Source organism: Martes martes (genome assembly GCF_963455335.1).
Source record: "Martes martes genome assembly, chromosome: 3".
In the NCBI taxonomy this organism is placed as follows: domain Eukaryota; kingdom Metazoa; phylum Chordata; class Mammalia; order Carnivora; family Mustelidae; genus Martes; species Martes martes.
Genome location: NC_137890.1, coordinates 187,915,090 through 187,935,930, shown reverse-complemented (window position 1 = coordinate 187,935,930; position 20,841 = coordinate 187,915,090). Strand labels below are relative to the sequence as shown.

The 20,841-nt window shown below is 36.5% G+C and overlaps 1 protein-coding gene across 1 annotated transcript in view; it reads right to left on the bottom strand.

Moving 5' to 3' along the window:
• Positions 1–7,645: 7,645 nt before the first annotated feature.
• Positions 7,646–20,841, bottom strand: part of STK17B (serine/threonine kinase 17b) — a 30,706-nt gene continuing 17,510 nt past the window's right edge. The window contains exons 4-8 of the mRNA XM_080798734.1: positions 17,939–18,083; positions 15,986–16,112; positions 14,082–14,130; positions 12,738–12,917; positions 7,646–11,002 (exon numbers count right to left, since the gene is read on the bottom strand). Coding sequence (XP_080654860.1) covers positions 10,720–11,002; positions 12,738–12,917; positions 14,082–14,130; positions 15,986–16,112; positions 17,939–18,083 — 784 coding nt within the window. The 3' untranslated portion in view covers positions 7,646–10,719. The remainder of the gene's footprint in view (positions 11,003–12,737; positions 12,918–14,081; positions 14,131–15,985; positions 16,113–17,938; positions 18,084–20,841) is intronic.

The window sequence follows — 20,841 nt, the reverse complement described above, 5'->3', positions numbered from 1 at the left end:
AAATGGTAGATATTTCATTAAAAAGACATTCGGATTCCTTCCACCCTTCCTCCAATCAGTTCTCTCCATCCTACCGTACCTCGTCCTTCTCCCAAACTGTATCCTACTGGAGACATGACTTCACAGCAACTTAGTAGGACCGTATACAGAGACCTGAATTGTGGAAGGCATTGTAGCGCCTGGCTTGATTTCACTGGCCTCCTCCAAGCCAGTAACCTCATTCCATCAGCTGTGCAATGACAATACCTCGATTTTATATCTCTATCGCTGCGCACACCTTACAGTTCCAAATCTGTGCATGCAAAAAACCATCATCCAAAACAGCTCATCTCCCTTCAGACCTGCTTCCTCCTCCGGGGTTCCCTGGTTTTCCTAGAGAGCCAACCACTGCAATGGCTGCTCAAAGGAAAAACTTGAGAACCATCCCTTAGAGCTCCCTCATCCTACACACCCAAGTAATCAGGGAACCCTACCAGTCCGAACTTTCCAGTCTCACTTGAATCTGTCCATTTCTCTCGGCTTCCTAAGCCCGCACCATCTCTTGCCAGGACAACTGAAATAATCCTCCCTAAGTGGCTCTGTGCCTTCGGATCGACCCCCTTTCAAGACCCCCTTCACACAGGGTCCAAACAGCACACCTCCTAAAACACAAAATATGGTTACGCGCAACCCTCCCTTGAAAACTCTCCAATGGCACCGGTGACCGCAGAAAGTCACACGTGTTACCCTTGTCCCTGCCCAGCTCTGCGGTCTCCCACCCCGCCTGCCGGGGGCTCTTCCCGTCCCTTGAAGGAGCCGGGCCTCTCCCACCTATTTGGCAGACAGAGATCACAAGTAGGCAGAGAGGCAGGCAGAGAGAGAGATTGGAGGAAGCAGGCTCCTCGCTGAGCAGAGAGCCCGATGTGGGGCTCGATCCCAGGACCCTGAGATCATGACCTGAGCCGAAGGCAGAGGCTTTAACCCACTGAGCCACCCAGGCGCCCCACATTTTAAAATTTTTAATCAAAGATATATAAATTAAACTTGTGATCCAAATAGGTTTTTCAATGATACAAACTCCAATCACTTTCTCCTAGTTGTTTTTGTTTTTTTTTTTTAACTTAATACTGGGAATTTTTTTTTAAGATTTTATTTATTTATTTCACACAGAGAGATCACAAGTAGGCAGAGAGGCAGGCAGAGAGAGAGAGAGGAGGAAGCAGGTTCCCTGCTGAGCAGAGAGCCCAATGCAGGGCTGGATCCCAGGACTTTGAGATCACGACCTGAGCTAAAGGCAGAGCCTTAACCCACTGAGCCACCCAGGCGCCCCAATACTGGAAAATTTAATTTAAATATGGTGTGATAGAAAGGACACAGGTGGCATTTGAAAACAGGCGGACTTGAGCTCAAATCCCCGAGTGTGGAAATTAGGTGACTTTGAAAAACTGCTTAACCTCTCTGTGACTCAGTTTCTCCACCTACAATATGATGATATTCAGGGGTGTTGTGAAGAGTTAATGAAACAGCATGAATAGAGTCGGGCCCTTAGCAAACTTTATTCCTCATTTATTTTATATCTTCTATATTTCTAAATACAGATATACCGGCAGGTGGTATTTTTTATATAGACCCACAAACACCCATTCTATAAACACACACTGTAAAGACCTTCCAAAATTGATACTTAGATACAATGTTGTGGGACTATTTGTGTGTGTTATTTGGCACACTGGAGCAAAGCCAAAGTAATTAAGTCTCTTACAAATTTAGTAATATAAAAGGCCCAGGCATTGGCCATTGTAATTATTCTATTTCTGGGAAGAAAAGAGACAGGTTTATTTGCAGTATCCCATGCTTAATCATTAGGATTAAATGAATTCAGACCAGAACTAATCAAAGAAGCAAACAGCTGATTACTGCTGTTTTGTAAAAGAAAGAAGTAATTGATGTTCACAAAGGTTAAAACGGCCAAAAAGGCCTTTAAATAAATGGCTCAGCTCCTTTTCTCCCTTTATAACTTGTTTTCAATGGTCTTTAGTCTGTGATTACTTAAATATTCATTTATTTCAGAAGACTTTTTGTGCAAATTCCAATTAAAAAACCAATCACGTTCTTAATAAATTGGGCTAACAACTTCTTTCAAAGGAGGAAACAAATAAATCACAATGTTTCATCTATAAAATTTGACTTCATATAACTATCTAGGCAGTTAATTCAATTATAACCCGGAAAGATCATGAAGCCTCATAGATTTATTCCTGCTGATTGAGTTCTAGGGCAAGGAAGGGCTCTGATATGCCTTATGTGACATGCAGAATCTATTACATTTTATTTGTTCAATCATTCTACCTTATAATTTTCTCCACAAACACTGTATATTCACTTGTGGACTAGTCAGTATAACTAAAGTGCCTGTGCATTTGCAATCGTGTCTTTAATTGCTGACCCAGTTACATTTTATGATCTGGCTAGCAATATTGGTATAATTAGCATGTATTTCTTTCAGCCTTTCAAGGGTATTACAATCACTAAATTTAAATTCCAGTGGTGAACCAGAAGGGTGGAATCCTTCCTACTAATTATAAAATAATGCCTTTTTTTTTGCTTATTCTGAAGGTTGACCACAGCACAGGGTTAGCATAGGGCCTAAACGTGAGAGATTTTTCATTTGATTCTGACCACACTGGCGCCCACCCTGCCTGTTAGATTCTTTAACAGTTTCCGTAGGAATGTGTTTTACAGGAAAGGACTTAATTTCAGTAAGCTGGAAGATTTGTTTCCTATAAGTAAAACTAGTTTTCCATATAAGAAGATGGGGTGTGTGTATGTGTGTGTGTGTGTGTGTGTGTGTAAACTATGTATAAGGGAGAATGTTAGAACTTCTCTATTCTTCTAGAAAGCTTTGACAAGTAAAGAAGAAGCCAAAAGATAGGGAACGGCCCATGATACCTAATTTCATGTATCAACTTGGTAGGGCTAAGGGAAGCCCAGATCGATGGTCAAACATTTTTTCTGTTTCTGGGTGTTTCTGAAAGAGATTAGCATTGTTATTGATAGACTGAGTAAAGATCACCCTTACCAACGTAGGTGGGCTTCATCCAATAATTAGCTGAGGACCCGAACAGAAAAAAAAGGCACCGGAAGGGAACATTTTCCCTCTCTTTTCTTGAGCTGGGTCATCCATCTTCTCCTGCCCTCGACATTGACCCTTCTGGTTTTCTGACCTTCAAATTTGGGCTGTGATTTACTCCACCAACTTTCCTGGTTCTCTAGCTTGCAGACAGAAGATCATGGAACTCTCAGCCTCCGTGGGCATGTGAGCCTTTTCCTATAATAAATCTCTTCTTAAATATGCCTACATATCCATGCGTATCCTACTGGTTCTGTTTCTGGGGAGAAACCTAATACAAGGCCTTTGCTTTAGGTGTGGAAAATATACAAACGAGCTGCTAGAGAGGAAGGAGCAGTAAGAGTACAGTCTGTTCATGCTGAATGCCAGGGCATGGCCAAGCAGAGTTTCTAGCAAAAAGCCAGGCCATTGACTTTCTATCAAGGAAACATCATCAAAATATTGAGACCTCGTGAAAATCAGAGTGTGTTGCATCAGAACCTAAAGGCGATTGCTGATGGAGATGTGAAGCTCACAGTACTACAAACAGGGATACTGAAAATGGTCTCACTTAAATAAAACATTCGGAGTCTGTCCTTCTTAGTCCCTTCTCCAGTACAAGAGCTGGTTCTTACAAGGTCACTTGAATTCTATTCTGGGAGAAGCCAGATCTTTAGAGATACTTGGACTATACTGATTAAGCATCTAGTACAGTGTGAGTATCCATGATACCATCCAGAGAGATGTCAGCACAAACAAAGTAATTACCACACACACTACACACTAGGCTCCTCACTTGGAGATTCCCAGCATAAATCAAAGCCTCCAGGGAATCCTGCAGTAAAATACGCATTTAACACTGTTGAACATGGTGTTTCTAAAACCCTGTTGGGTATACGTGCCTTCTTTCTTCACCACACACTAGTAACATTACAAGGAATGTGAGTTTGGAAAATATTGATGATTGTGTCCATTAAAATACTTTCAGTGGCAAATAACAGAAAATCCCGAGGAGAGTGGCTTAACCCAATAGGACATCTATTAAAACCACAAACTGAAATGTTGAAAAGGAAGTTACTGCTGCTGTTAGCATCAGTGGCTTCAGTGGGACAGTAACGTCAGGGCCAGGATCTCCAGGATTCCCTTGTCCTTTCCCTCGTAATTACAAAATGGTGGAAACAGCTCTCATCCGAGATGGTTAGAGGTTGGGGTTGTCAGCATTCCTTGCTTTCATCCAGAAACCAAAGCGTTTCGGAAGCCACCCAGCAGACTTCCGCCTCACCCCTTGCTCCAGGTGAGCTGGACGGCTTCTGTAATGGAGGCGGGTCACGGAGCAAGAAACGGGCTACCGCTGGTGGGTTAGCCAACCCACGGTTTCTTCGACGGCGGTAGAATTGCTTCTAGAGACTTGCGCTGTGGTTGCATGCTTCCGCTTCCACCAAGGGATACTGTTAGAACCAGTTAGACGAAACCTACTTTGTTATTCTAGTTAAGTGCATTCTGTTCCTGAAGATGTTGTCCAAAGTCGAAGAATATACTCTAATGAGACCCACCTGAGAACCTCTTCTCAGGCTCACTACTATCTTCTCCCCCCCTGCCACGCTCATGACAGAGTCAGTGTTGACCCCACACAATCTTTTTGGCTCTACCTTAGCCCTGGAGGCCACACTGCTACTGTTGGATCGCTCTCTACAAGGTCCCGTGATGGTGCACAGGGAATTGGGCAAGTTGCGTATTGCTCCAAGACTTACAGATCTTTCTTTTTTTGCCATCTGAGACTATCCCACTTTTTTCACAACAGATTTAAGTATTTATAAATGAAAGCCTCAGTGGAACAGGGTTTTTTTTTTCTTTTGAGTGCTACTATATATGTCCCTGATGCAAAGAAGCACAGTCTCCTGATGGAAAAAGAAAAGATATAGGCAGAAATGACAAATTAGTATTGTAAGAATTGTTTGACCACATTCTACACAATAAACTAATTGCATATGTCTCTCCTGATAGGTTATGAACTCCACTCATTTGACCAACACTATTGACCACCTCTGTCCTCACCTTGTGCCAAAGTTTTACTCTCGCCACTACACCCTCCTCTACTTCCTTTACTCTCAGTAGACCACTAGCTGCAGGCTTCTTAGGAGAAGCAGATCATCCCCTCACTTCACATCTCTGTTGTCACCCATTTTCTTTTTCAGTTTTTTCTGTTGGGAGATATTGTTTTTCTTTATTTTAGCCACAGTTGCCTTTGTGCTTGTGATCTTATCACTTTCTCTGGCATTTTCTAACATTAATCATCTTGTGCTAGTATGCATTTCAGCTGTTGCCTCCATGTGGACTTCTCTCCTTTGCCTATTAATATTTCCAAGTCTTCCTCATTTTAAAACATTAAAAAAAAAACAAAACTCTTCAAACTATAGTTCTCCTCCCTTTCCCCTTGAGTTCTTGGAAGACCAGTATGTACCTGTGGCCTCTACTTTCTATTTTCTCAACTAGTTGCAAACTCGCTATTCTAGTAAAATTACATTTCCAATGAATACTCTGTCCTCTTCCTCTTGGACATCTGCTTGCTAGACAAAGTGACTGCAGACAAGGCTCACTTCCCTGTGTCTTTCTGGCTCTCCTCCCATTTTAATCATGCTAAATAGAGCTAAGATAATAAATGTGATACTCTACATTGGGGTCAAGAATTAAATGTGGCTCATCATCTGTTTTTATATATATAAGGTTTGACTGGCCCACCCATTTGTTTGCATGCTGCTTATGACTGTTTTCATGCTCTAGAAGCAAAACTGAGTAGTTGTGACAAAACACTGGCCTGCAAAGCCTACAGTATTTAATAATCGACCCTTTATAGAAAAGGTTTGCAGACCTCTACTAGATGTCTAAACAATCCAGATTTAGATGAATGTATATGAGTTATTTTAAAGAGAAAATAACTATAAGATACATAAAAAGATATTATTGATAGACATGAATGACTATTAGGGAGTGCCTGGCTGGTTCAGTCAAAAGAGCCAGCAATTTGATTTCAGGGTCATGAGTTTGAGCCCCACACTGGGTGTAGAGATTGTGTAAATAAATTTTGAAAAGCTTAAAGAAATTAATGACTATTGGAAGAGGTGCAGTAAGAAAACAAAATTTTTAGAATGACACCTAGAGAAATCCGTTTGTGACGTGTGGGTAAATAGAGCTGTATTAACTAAGGGAGGTAACATGAATCCAGAAAGTTTGGGTGAGGAGGTGATACAAAGAGGGAGAATATGACCCTGATTTTGCTTAGAGCTATTTTACATTTGAGTGTTCTTACATCCAGTAATGATAATATGTATGACCTCAGTGTCCAGGAGGAAAATTGAGACTCAAAAGAGAAAAACTGGGGAATGCCATTGTGTCAGAAAAAGAAAATATGGAAGCTGAGAAGAAGTGCTTACAATTAAGAAGGTCCAACACATTGCAATTTCTTCTCCCTACAGACTCAGTTGTGCACACCTTTTCATTATCACACTTCAGACTTTTTACATGATTTTGGCATGTAGAGTTGACCCTCTTCATTCATTAAGTCCATGTTTGTGAACTTACTTGCTAAAATTTATTTGCAACCCCAAAATTAACATGCATAGTGCTTTCACGGTCATTTGCAGACATGATCACAGTGTTAAAAAAATTGAGATGCTGGACGCTTTCCTGTCTTAGGTTGAGCAAAGTGATGCTGAGTCTTATTTTGGTTCTCATACTATAAGACAAATGTCCATTTTGTGGTCTATTTAATGTCATACTTTCTGGATTTTTGTGCTTTTTGTTAGTGATTTCTGTGTTTAAAATGGCCCCAAATCATAATTTTGAATTGCTGTGTAATTATGTTCTTACGCACAGGGCTGTAATGTGCCTTATGTAGAAAAGATGTGTTATTAGATAAGCTTCATTCAGGCATGAGTTATGGTGCTGTTGGTGTGAGGTCAATGTTAATGAATCAACAATATATATTAAATAAGATCCCTTTAAACAGAAGGTACATAAAACAAGGTTATGTATTGATTCGTTGGCAAAAATGTTATAAACAGACACTTGTAGGAACTTAAGCCTGTATTTCCTCTAGCAATGTTTGAGTATTCACTGTTTGTGGAAACTATTTTATAGGATATAACTACAGTATGTTATATGAACTGATTAGCCCATAATCAGATTATAAATTTCTTAAAGAATACCTTATTCATCTTTTTTAAAATTCAATTTATTTAAACTAAAAACAAAAACAAAAAACCCAACAGAAACAGTTCACTCATTTCCGGGTAAATAAAAATCCCTTATTCATCCTTACGCAACATGTAGTACACTGCCATTTACTGACATGTTCTGAAAATATCTAGCATTACCACAGAATAGACGTGTTTTCAAATTTATGAGGCTTTTTAACAGACAGGATCTAATAAACAGATATGTACTGAAGAGGGAGTTCAAAATGACATGTGTCAAGGCTAGTGCCTTCAGGCAAGGAGGTTTGTTTTTAAGAAAAACAAACTTAGAAATACTTTAAAGCAAAAGACAATCACAGACATAAAAAAGTGCTCTTTAATTTTTAACCAAAAGGATCATTAAGTTGATATAAGTTTTTTTTTTAACTGGGGTATTCATAATAATGTCAGTCAATATTCTTAAGCAACATGATTATTTAATGAAAGATGGGGCAGTTACAATTTGTGTGAAATTTCCAATTAGAATTTAAAATTCTTTAAACTCTTATAAAATTATAAATTGATACTATTTCTCCAAATGGGAAGTCAGATAACTTGATTTTAATACAATTTGAAATTAAAGTACAATTGTTTATACAACAATGAATAAAGACAAGTTTCCAAGACAGATATAAAAATGGAAAATTCAAAAATAAACAGAAGAAATGTAAACAGTTATAAAATATCAATTTATAAATGTTGCTTAGAGCAATGCTATTCCAAATATGGTCCATGAGCTATTAGCAACTCATCGCAAACGAAAGAACTTGTGCCAGAATGAAAATCAATTGTATCATTAATCAGCTGACTTTTTTTAATAACAAGACTTTCTTTAAAGGAAGCAATGTATTGATATACATTCTGACACAGGTGCCTTATTTCATTATAGACTGCAGAACACATACTGCTTATGTCTTTAAAGTGCCACTATAATTTTACTGCTCAGAATTAACTTTGTGGAGAAAAAAATTAAAATGACAATTTTAACTGTCATCTATATTTTTTAATCCTGTCTATCCAAAACGCAAAGTTATTAAACTTTATAAACTCATCACAATTTAACATTAATTTTCAGATTTTTTTCAAGTGTTAGGACATCTGCTCACCTCAGAGGGGCTAAGATTCCTACTTTAATGAGATATATCATCTACTTTTGATAGATACATTTTTTCCAATCTTGGGAGAAAAAGAATTGAGTCATTTGTTAACAACTTCTCTCTAAATACTCATTTAATTTTCACATTTCAAACAGTGAAAATATTTAAATTCACTTTTACAAAAAAATGAATTTTTATATTGTTTGTACAACTATTTGTTACTTTTTTACAATAAAAATTATTAGGAAAAAAGGTATGGAAATTTACAACTTTGTGTATTCTGTTAACTAAGGGCTGACATATGAACTATTGTAAGATTCTTCAGACTAAAAGAAAACTGGTATAAAATTTTTTTAAAGAATTAGCTTATAATTTAAAATGCAAACATTTCTTTATTTTTTTCTTTATTTTTTATTTTTGCCAAGCCATAATTCCTCTAGAAATTTCAAAATAAAATATCTTTTATAAAAGTCCTCTTTCACCAATGCCTCACCAAGCTTTACCTGCAATAGCTTAATATGGAAGGCAAAGAAATGGACAATCAAAAATTTAGAAAAAACTCATCAGTTTTAGATATACAAGAGCCCAATTTAGCTTCTGCAATGGCTAGTTTATTGAACCAACAAACTATTTCTTAAAGAATTTAAATGTATATTTACATACCCATAAGAAGAGAGCTCCTTTGGCACCTGAGTTGAACACAACGTAGTAGAGCAAAGACTAAGAGAAAGTTGTCTAAAGACTATATTTTAATCCATCTACACATAAATACATAGCCTATACATATACACATATGCACACACAAGTAGAAATAACTTTTCCTTTTAGAAATGCTGAAGATTTAAAAGGAAGTCACCATTTAGCCAAATGGCTTTAAAAAAAGTTTCAAGTTATTTGGAATCTTAACCAAATTTCAGAAAGTTAAAGGTTTAGAGTAATATATAACTCAAGGGGTGGGGCGAGCTCGAGAATTTCTTTCTGGTCAAAATATAATTTCTTTTAATGTAGTAACATGGGCATGAGGTTACAATTATCCTAACATGATAATATAACAGAATCTTTAATAGTAACCAGGTGCAAAGTCATCAAACATAACCAAAAAAGGAGTAAACTTCCCTCTATTAGCACAGCGGTCATCAGCCACTCTGCTGTCCTTAGACTCTTACTAACATTGGTCCCAGCAGAAGACCATCAAAGGCCACCTGGCAGATTGTCTTCTGCCGAGCCTCATCGCTGGCTGGAATTCTACATAAGCACTCTGATGTCATCAGGTTTTATGATCACATCCACCTTGCTGTCACAGACTCTGGCCTTGAGTTAACAGTCTTACTGGGCTGCGATTTTTTTTTTACACATACTTTTAGAATTCTGAATGACTGCCTTATATCCTAAGACTCAGAAAACATCTAAAATTCTGTAAGTTGCCAAAATCAGGCAGCATTTCTTCTATACTGAATTAATAAACATGTTTGACCACCCAAAACAGAGGACAGTCAGTTTTATTTAAGTATCTTCTACCCAGAAATTCTGGAATATGAAAATCCTCTACACTTGAATACCATCTAATTCTCCATCTTTCAGACCTTATTAAATCTGAAGTATGTTGAGAGAGGGCAAAAGACATTTGAGTTAAAAAAAAGAAATGATGCCACGCTGCTCTTTTTTCTGCTTCAACTTGTACAGAGTATTCCTAATCAGGTTTCTCACTCCCTCTTTGCTCTGGTTAAAAGGACATGTCTCCTATAGCAGACTATATATTCTGGAAATCGTAGGCAGTTTCAAAATATTTGTGATTAAAATATTTTCAAATGTAAAAATCCCTTGAGCATCTAAAAATAGTACATATTTTTCTTAAACTTGACACTATTATCCTAACAAAATTTTGTCAATAGAGGCATGGTATAGGACTTACCTTAGAGAACCTATTAAATTCAAATGCCTTCATTTTGCTCAGTTTATTTCAACCATAATATAACCCAAATCACTGTTTTCCTTATCTGTAAAACATTCTGATAAACCCATTTGAACTTGAATTATTTCATTAACATGTAGACTCACATGCACAACTCTATTTTTTGTCATATATTTAAATACTTCTTCTCTGCAGAGTTAGTATGTCAGAACAGGAAATGAAATTATGCTGGTTACTAGTAATTTAGCATCAAAACACTTCCCTAAACTCCTCTATGCAAAAGTGCACTTACAATATAAACATGCCATAAATGAAGCTACAAACTACAATCTCACATTGCAGTAGATTTCAAATTCCAAATTCAGTCCAAATAACTCAAAGAGAAAAGTGCTAACACAGCAAATCTGAAACAAGTTCATGGGGATTGGGCAACGAGTTATCAAAGCGAAATCTTTTGGAAACCATGCTGCTATCCTCTGGAATATTCTCTTTGTCTTCTCGATCACTACAGGTTCCATTACAAGAGGATTTAGAAGTTTTGTCTTCAGAGGACCTTAATGAATGATCTTGACTTTGAGAGGAACTGGAAGTTTCTTCAGGGTGAAATAAGTTTCCAAAGTCCCACTGCTGTAGCCACGAATGAGACAGGCAGATTTCTGCTGTTGGTCTTTTCCTTTGAAAGAAAGCATCAAGTGAAAATTTAGAACTAAAATATCAAGTTAGAAATAGCTGCAGTTTGATATACTATAGACTTAATTTCTTAATTTATTATGAAAATAACACATACTCATAGTACAGACGGGAATAACAATACAAAGACTGGAGTACCTAGAGTTTCTAGGCTGAAAAATTCATTATATAATGGAGCTTATAGATAAGACTAATCAAAAAGCTTGAGAACATATGCTAGCCTCACAAATAAAAATTAGTAAAATTATAAAATCTCTTGGGTATACAAACTCTGAAAGAAAACATATATAATATATAATCTATTATTATTGTGCTCTTAAAAGCAATACAGTTAAGTCTTGAAAATAAAGGCTGCTCTTGAATGATGTTTACCAAATATTTTGAATTTTTACATTTTGTTTTCTCTCTTGAAAATAATATGGTTAAATATCACAGTATGTCAAAAGTTAGGAAAATACCTAGAACTCCAACCTTAACACAACCGCCATTTCCATTAGAACATATGCTTCCTGAGGCCTGACCTTCATTTTTTAAAAGATTTTATTTATTTGTCAGTTAGAGAGAGAGCACACAAGCAGAGGGAGAAGCAGGCTCCCACCAGATGCAGGACTTGATCCTGGATCATGACCCGAGCCAAAGGCAGATGCTTAACTGACTGAGCCACCCAGGCTTCCCTTAATTTTTTATGATCACTTTAATTTCATTGTTTTCTGATTACAAAAAAATTAATGTGCTCATTTTAGAAATTATGTTCTTTTTTTATTATAAGAAAATGAATGTGCTCATTTTAGAAATTTTAGAAACTAAGTAAAAATGAAAATGAAAACTGCTTAAAACTGCATATAATCAGAAGCAAACAATATTTTTACTATAATTACTAAATAAGCATTCATGTCCAAAAAATGGCCAGTGAGAATTTGTTTGGACTTGCACTATGCCAATAAAATAATTAACAAACCTGAGTTTTTTCCTTAAACAGATAAGAAACTGAGTCCTCCAGGCAATTAAGTAACTGTTAGAGATAAAAGACCTGACAAGTAACAAAACCAGGATCGGAGCCCAAGGCACTATATCCCAGCTTCTGTGTTAAGTTTAGCCAGGCCAGGGAGCACTGGGTGCTCTTGAAACACTGCATCAAAAAGGAATGATGGATTTTATGGTGACTAACATAACACAATAAAAAGATTAAAAAAATAAAGTAAATGGGGCAAATCTGAGTAAAGAAAAGGGAGGTCAGTTTTTTCTTTTCCTGCTCTGAGGTTGCCAATGAGAGAGTTAAGAGTCCTAAGTCATAGTTTCAAGTCCCTTTTTTTGCAGGTGGTCAAAAAGCATCTCTGACCTTTAAAGATGTGACAATCAGTAATTGATACTTACCAAATAACTATAATTACTTGTCTACAAAGTATTCACAACAAAGTCTGTCAGAGCCAGCCATGTGTATTGTAAACCTACTTCTAATTATTTTAGGGAACTTCAGGATTTAGTAGCAGGTTGAGAGAGAGAGAGAACACAAATCTTCTCTTTACTCCAGAATTTCCAGTTACATGTTTTATATATTTTTTATGTTTGAAGTTACTAATTTGTTCTAATGATCTCTTACATCACCTTTCTTCCCATTTTATCTGAAACTTGGCAGCATACTTCTAATAACTCTATTATGTTATTAGACATATATTCATTTTGTAACAGTACCTGAACAAATTAATGTTATAACTTACTCTGGATTTTTTACTAAAAGCCTCTGGATGAAGTCTGTGGCCAGCTGTGAAACTGATGAAAAAGTTTCTTCTGAATAATCTACATTAACTTGAGAAATATTGAGGTACGTTTCTTGATTATCTTCTCCCACAAATGGAGATGTATGAGTTAACAACATATATGCTATTATGCCAATATTCCTGAAAAGGAAATAAGGGACAAGAGGGGAACTTAAAATGCATGTTAATCTGAAAACATTTACATAAAGTAAAATTGATACTTAACATATTCTTCAAAACTTCTACAGTTAATCTATAGACTTAAATTGCTTTTCAAACTTTCTATATTATTAAAACTAAAATAACTGGTATCTCAAAGTCTGTCTCACAGTAAAAGAACATGAGGGGAATGCATGTTGTGTTACATAATTATAAATATAATGTATTAAATATGTATCATGGTATCTATAGTCTGCCCTTCGTTCAGACACCTGTTACTGAGAACACAAAGGTGCTTGAAGGGCAGCATTTCCTAAAAGGTATCCATGACACAGTAATGATCTGTGAGACATAAACAGGAGTTCTGTGCAAATAGAGTCAGCAAGTTTGGCAAAGCACAAAGTTGGGCAAGCAGATTTTTTTTTTCATTGCAAAACTTTTCAGGGCCTTAAATATATTAATGACAAGTCTGGTGCTCAGGAGCCAGAAAAAGAATACATACAGTACGTGTTTCCCGCTTATTTCGCCAAGGATGGTTTTTCCTTGGCAAGCTGATTACAGTTACATGGAACACAGGGAATAAGTCTAAACTCTTCCACTTGGCCAGGGGAGTCGGCCCCCACTGTGGTCCCACCTAAAGTTCCAGTAGGAATTCCAGTTTTACTCCCTATGATATCTGATATTCAAAATATCATTTCATTTGCCACAAAAATTCACAATACCCGAGAGATATCATCTCATAAAACTAAACTTTTGCATGAACTCAACCTCATTTTTCTGTGTAGCAAATACCTTCCTAGTTCTTCTAGACCTTGATCAGATATTTTCCATCTGGTGCTTGTCTGTTGTTTCCTTTATGCTCATTACCTTATTACAGAACATGTTGCACAGTACTGCAACTATTTTGTTTTTTTTTTTACTCCCTCAGGAAAGAGATTTTTCCTATTTATTTCTGTACCTTTGCCTCACAGCCAAAGTATTACTTAAAAAGAATGGACAGGTAAATGTCTTCTTGTGGCATACTAATGGTACTTGAAAATAACCTTTTACAGAAAACCTTATTATTTACATTTGGAATCAAAGAACCCTAAAATATACACTACCCAATGTATAACAAAAACATTTAGGTAACTAGCAAAACCTTACCACATATCTGTTGCTGTAGTAATAGGATCATAGTTCAGGATTTCTGGAGCTGAAGCAAAAGATAAAATTCAAATTTAAAAACCTGAAAACCATTTTATAATAAATTAAAACTGGTTTTGATTTTAAAGAACTAGTAATATCGGGGCGCCTGGGTGGCTCAGTGGGTTAAGCCTCTGCCTTTGGCTCAGGTCATGATCTCAGGGTCCTGGGATCGAGCTCCACATCGGGCTCTCTGCTCGGCGGGGAGCCTGCTTCCCCCTCTCTCTCTGCCTGCCTCTCTGCCTACTTGTGATCTCTCTCTCTCTGTTAAATAAATAAATAAAAAATCTTAAAAAAAAAAAAAAGAACTAGTAATATCAAATTAATAGAAATTTAGCATACAATTAATTATCCTGTGATTAGACACTTAAACATATCTAATGCTGAGAAAATTATATAGCCAAATGGTACAAATAACATTTTTGGAGTAACCAGTAGCTAGCTATGTAGGTTTTTTTTTTAATCATTAAGATCAATCTTAGGAAAAACAATTAGGAAGAAGTAAAATTTTAGACACTAGAATCATTTTAAAAATTTTAGTTTTATTACTCTATGTTAAGAGTTAATGTTATTTTATCATACTAATTTAAGTTTTTCTTTTCAGCATAAAGAAAATCATATGTATCTATAATAACATAGTGAGCAAATTATGCTTCCCAGAAGTGCTTTAAATTTTCAAGTAGATCAAATATTCCTCTTAAACTATCAAAAACCTAAATTCCTATGCAATTAATTTCCCATCTTTTCCTTCCCTGCCAGCTTTTTAAGTGCAAAATAAATTTTCTATATTTTGTAAACATTATCACAAATTCCAAAATAGTCGAGTCCAAACTAGAATTTGTGCTTGAATAATAACTTTCTTGTTTCACAGTATGGTTTCATAATTTCTCCAAAGAGAAATCGTTTCCTAAAACCTAACATTTTTATTAATAAAGACTTTGAGTCGTATATATTTGTCAGTCTCTGTCTGTCACACAATCTACAACCTGACACACACTTCTGTGAGCTGTGTTATCTATAATTACAATCATTTATTCTAGGACACTATAGCCCCTATTAGCACTCAAAAGTTAGTGATTTGCTTGGTTTTTCATTTCAGGAAAGTCAGTTGCCTTGTTGAGAAACACCGGTTCTGTTTAGTTTTATCTTTTCAATGCTCACATGGGGATATCAATATCATATGAGCAACAACAAAAAAGCCCAAGAATATTATTACTATAAATACTTTAAAATAGTTTAAATTTATATGCTGCTTTACAGAACTTAATTTTTTCATCTGCATGATCTAATTCGTTGATACAGTACAATATCCTTAGATTATCTAATATTAGGCTCTTTTGGCATCTTTTTCTTCAAAATCCTCCTTTTACAATCCTAGGCAAAACCTCACATTTTTACCACAGCAGCAACAAATAGCAAGCAGTCCTGTTAACAATTCTTGCAAAACTGAAGATAATGTATATTGTAAACAGCTTGAGAGTTGGGACCAGGACAGAAGTAGAAATGACAACCATCCAACAGCCAGGCTTCAAATAAAATAAAGGACCATGTGACTGTTTCCCCCTCTTTCTTTTTCTCCTGTTCCCTAATTTCCCCTTCACCCATTCTTCTTTACGTACTAGGCCTTTACACACAAACATTAACTTTTGAATTGACATGTCCAATGTCCTATGAATCATGGTGAATGTCTAAATAATCCTATATACGCTCAAGTTCATTTAAATGTGTCATCACCCAATTTCATTGCATTAAAATACCTGAACTAAATATATCCTGGAATTACATGCTCTAAAATATAGTTTCATAGAGGTCTCATTTAGTTGATAAATTTCAAAATGGTGTAGAAAATAAAAAGAAATTCTTACCTAAGTATTCTGGTGTTCCCATGATTTCCCGAAGTTCACAAGCATTCCCTATTTTTCGAGACATTCCAAAATCTACAATTTTTATATCTCCAAGAGGGTATATGCTGCTCAATAATATATTCTGTGGCTAAATAAAGCACAATAAAAAATGGTAAGTAATATACAACAATAAAAGAATACTAGTCTTAGATCGAAGGTAAATTGTTTAGTTATTACACATTTCATTGAGTCATTCACCAAATATTTACTAAACTACTTATTTAGGAAAAGCTTTATACTCAAATGATAAATAAAGCTAAAAATACACTCAGAGGATTATTAGTTTAGACAAAAAAGAAGTTAGATGAATATCTGGATTGATTAATTGACTATGAGATATACTCAGTAATAGAGACAAGACTTCTTAATCCTGCCTGTTATAAAGTCTAAGAAGCTTTTCCTGTAGAGATGATAGTTAAGTTAGACCTTACAGGATAAACAGGAGCATGTCAGTTAATAAGGCGCTCTAGGAAACAGCATGAAAGAAGGTGAAGGAATAAAAAACCTATACATTTCTGGAAACAGAAAATGGTCCAGTATAGTATGATGGTTCTGGGTCTGACTGTTGCCAGGTTTTTAGCTCAGACAATAAGAGATATGGAAGTGTGGAAGGCTTCAGCTATATAGTTCTCAGAACTATGTGACTTTGCTTTATAAAGCAATGGACTGCGGTCTATTACAAAATTCCCTACCACTGTTATAAACCATATAGCTGCCGAGGTGCTGCTCCCAAAGTCTGTGAGAAGAATCTGAAGTCTGACTTTGGGAAAACCCCATGCTTGTTTATTATTAAGTCACAGACACATTAAAAGAGATGAGGCAAGGGTAATTAGGTCTACTGTCATCAACCACAAGCTTTAGGATATATAAAGCCAAGTTTATTTGCCATCCCTGACTACAAGTGCTGTGTGGTATTATGTAATATAGTGACTGGTCTCTCCTTAGAAAAAAACCCAAGGGGAAGTTTGTGGGGGCATGATTACCTGATATTTATGATATTGTTATTTTTCCAATATCTTATTGGTAGGGGTAGGGCTGTTAGATAGTAAATACTACCTTTCCTCAATTGGAGAGGGAGGGAGGACCAACACAGATGAACAGATTTTCTTTTTCTTTTGAAAATGGGGTAAGATAAAGAGAAAAAGTCTTATTTGACATATGGACATTTTAAAGTTTATACAAGATATCCCAATGGCATCTATCTGCAGTTTATGAGAGAAGTCTTGGTTACGGGTAAGAGAACTGGAAATCATCATTACTGTGAAAGTGATAGTAAAGGACAAAGGATCGTGCAACAGAGAAAGTGTATAGAAAGAGAAGAGTCCAATGTTCAAAAAATGAGACACAGATTGATTGAAATTTTGGATGGCTGAGGAGGAAGGATATGGAGAAAGGATAATAATATAACAGTAAGTTTAAGTGGTATTTCAGGGCTTGAGGAGTAAGTGGCCTGAACGGTCTTGGGGCGCAAAAAAAAAAAAAAAAAAGAGCCAAAAGACTGAAAGTCTCAAGGTAAAGATAAAGGACATTAGGGAACAAAGAAACAAGGACTAGTAGGAGGTCATCTCCAGAGATGGAAATCAGACTAGAGTATTTAGAGGCGCCGGTTCACAGGAGGAGAAAACCCGGGGTGGAAGAGTGAGATGGAGCGGAGTGACTGAAGGGTTAGAACCTGGAGGGATGGTGGTTTTTAAGAACCCAGGGATTAATTTGTGCTGCTCACACATAAGGTCTTCTCCTCTCTAGCAACACAAATTTCAGTCCATGTAGCACCCGGGTAAACGGAGAGCAGCCCCGCAGCACAGAGCGGCGCGACCCGGCCGTGGTTCCCGAGCCATCCCAGCTTGCGGTTACGCGTCCCGAGAGCAGAAGGAGCAAAGACGTTGTGTTACTCAGAATCATATGTTACATTACCTTTAAGTCAAGGTGTACAATGTTATTCTGATGTAGATAACAAACTCCTTCAAGTATTTGTTTAATGAGTCTGATAATGTCATTCTCAGAAACCATTTCAGCCAGCTCAGGTAAACACAAGTTGAAGATCTCTCCACCTGCGGCACTGAAATAAAATTCAAATAATAGAAATTTGAAAAATCATTGACCTAAAAATGACTTTTAAATACTGTATAACTGTAATGTAAAAGACAAAGGTATCTAAACTTTAGTCTCTCTGTATAGATACACACACTTAAGAAATTGGGGGAAAGGAGGGTGGGAGAGATCTTTAAGAAAGAAAGTAAATGACAAGAATATTTCAAATTTTGAGTACCAATAGTTGTATAAATAATAAAATTGAATTGCTTTATAATTCAATAATATTATGGTCTGCTTTAATGATGCAATAAAAATAATAGCTAACACTCGGAGCTCAGCTCGGGCTCTTCATTTTATTTGTTTATATAGAGAGATAAATATCATCTCTTGATTCTCATGACAACCATGTGGGGTAGATAGTTATTATTCCCATTTTACTGATGAAGAAACAAGTACAAAGAAGTTAAGCTAGTTGTACAAGGTCACATGGTAAATGGGCAACTAGAATCTGAAGCTGTGTGATATGGGTGAAAATCTGCATTCTTGGGAGACAAACCATGAGAGCTGTGGACTCTGAGAAACAAACTGAGGGTTTTGGAGGGGAGGAGGGTGGGGGGTAGGTGAGCCTGGTGGTGGGTATTATGGAGGACACAAATTGCATGGAGCACTGGGTGTGGTGCATAAACAATAAATTTTGGAACACTGAAAAAAATAAAAAAGAAAAAAAGAAAATCTGCAGTCTTAACCAATACCCTGTATTGCAGCTTCACAAATCTTTTATTATTTTTTTAAAAGAATTGAAAACCTAAAGAATGTTGACAAAGGCATAGAAAAAAGTTTCTAGGTTTGGAATCAAATAATATAAATATAAATCCCAAATCTGCTATTTACCAGCAATAAAACTTAGGATCAGTCACTTACTTGGCTTTTCCCATCTATAAAACTGAATCAAAATCACTGAATTCAACAGATTTTTTTTTTTCCTGAGGATGAAATCTAAAAAATGCAAAAAAATCTAGGAGGTCACTCAATAAATTTATAAGGTATGTTTAAGAATGTCTCAAGTAAAGCATGTTCTATGTGGTAAAACAGGAGAGTGTCTGGCGTGTAGAAGGTGTTCAGTAAAAGTCTGTTGAATGAATGAATGAATGAATGAATGAATGATGGAATAGACAGTCATTCTTCAGAGCGGCTGAAACTGAAACTCAGAAGTCTCACTGACTGTCAAGAGGAGAAGCATGTCATGTGTATTAGGAGGTATAAGAAGAAATAGTAATGGCTGTCAGTTTGAGTCCTACACTGAAAGTTACTGCACTGGCCCCTCACATCGTAGATGGAACTGGTAACTGACCCGTCTCCACCAGTCTGTGCCAGTGAGAGGCTGCAGAGATTTGCTGCCTTGCACTTTACTATATTCCAGAGAAGACTGTGTGGCACAGCTGGTAAGGGATACTTGTGAAAACTCCAATTAGACTTACACTTCAAATTCCCCTAACTCCTGAAACTCTAAGAAAATTCATAAAAAACTAGTACCTGTCTCAAGATATCACAGTAAAGACAATTTCAGTATTAAAAGGTTAGTTTGGTATAAAATTTATAGTTATAGGGGGCGCCTGGGTGGCTCAGTGGGTTAAGCCTCTGCCTTCGCCTCAGGTCTTGATCTCAGGGTCCTGGGATCGAGCCCCGCATCGGGCTCTCTGCTCAGCGGGGAGCCTGCTTCCTCCTCTCTCTGCCTGCCTCTCTGCCTACTTGTGATTTCTGTCTGTCAAATAAATAAATAAAATCTTTGAAAAAAAATTTATAGTTATAGAACTAAACTTGAAAATAACATATAGGAAGACAATATTAGAAATTCATGTTCACCTACAAAAAAATAAATTAATCTTTATAAATAGTTATATACAGATCACCTTGGTGGTCTGCAGGTCAGATGTTTACTTGTCACAGCCCTGCTCAGAGTCTCCTGAGGGGAGAGGGACTTCCCAGGCCAGGCTGCCAGTGACACCCTTACTCCCTCCCTTTCTGGTTACACTATTTAGTGTGAATGAAACAAACCCTCTTAAAACAGAAAGTGGTCTAAATATTCCTGCAAAGACACTTCAGATAATATTACTAATGTAACCATAAGCAAATAAAATGAAGGGATGATGCTTAGGTTCTTAGAATGAGTTCTTTGCTCAACAAGAATTATTTGATAAGAAACAGGTCAAATAATTTGAAATATAAGAAAACTGTACAAAATATGGATTTATATCCCCTATTAAGATATGAAAATCCAGGGTATAAAAGTGAGATGGAGTAGAATGACTGAAGGATTAGAACATGGAAGAATGATGGTTTTCAAGAACCCAGTGACTGATTTGAGCTGCTCATACATGCGGTCTTCTCCTTTCTGCCAATACAAAATTCAGTCCATGTAGCACACATTCACTAAATTTAATTCAACTAGCCAGAACTCTCCACTAATTCAAAAATTCAAAAAAATATAAGAAAAACTAAGAAAAAGAATGTAAAGCTCTCTCTGGTGCCTGGGATATATGAGGTAAGACAGCAGGCTGCTTACAGGGGTACCTACTGAAATTCAAGAATGCCTGGATTCCACTCTGGCTCTGCTGCTAACTAGCTGCATAAATTAGGACAAAATGTTGTCCCTGTTCCCTTTACTGTAATACAATGATACAGGGTGAATAGTGATAGCTTCTGCTTCACTGGATTGCTATAAGAATTAAATGAGATAAGCCATATAAATTATTGGACACAATAGATGCTTTAGAGATCAAAGC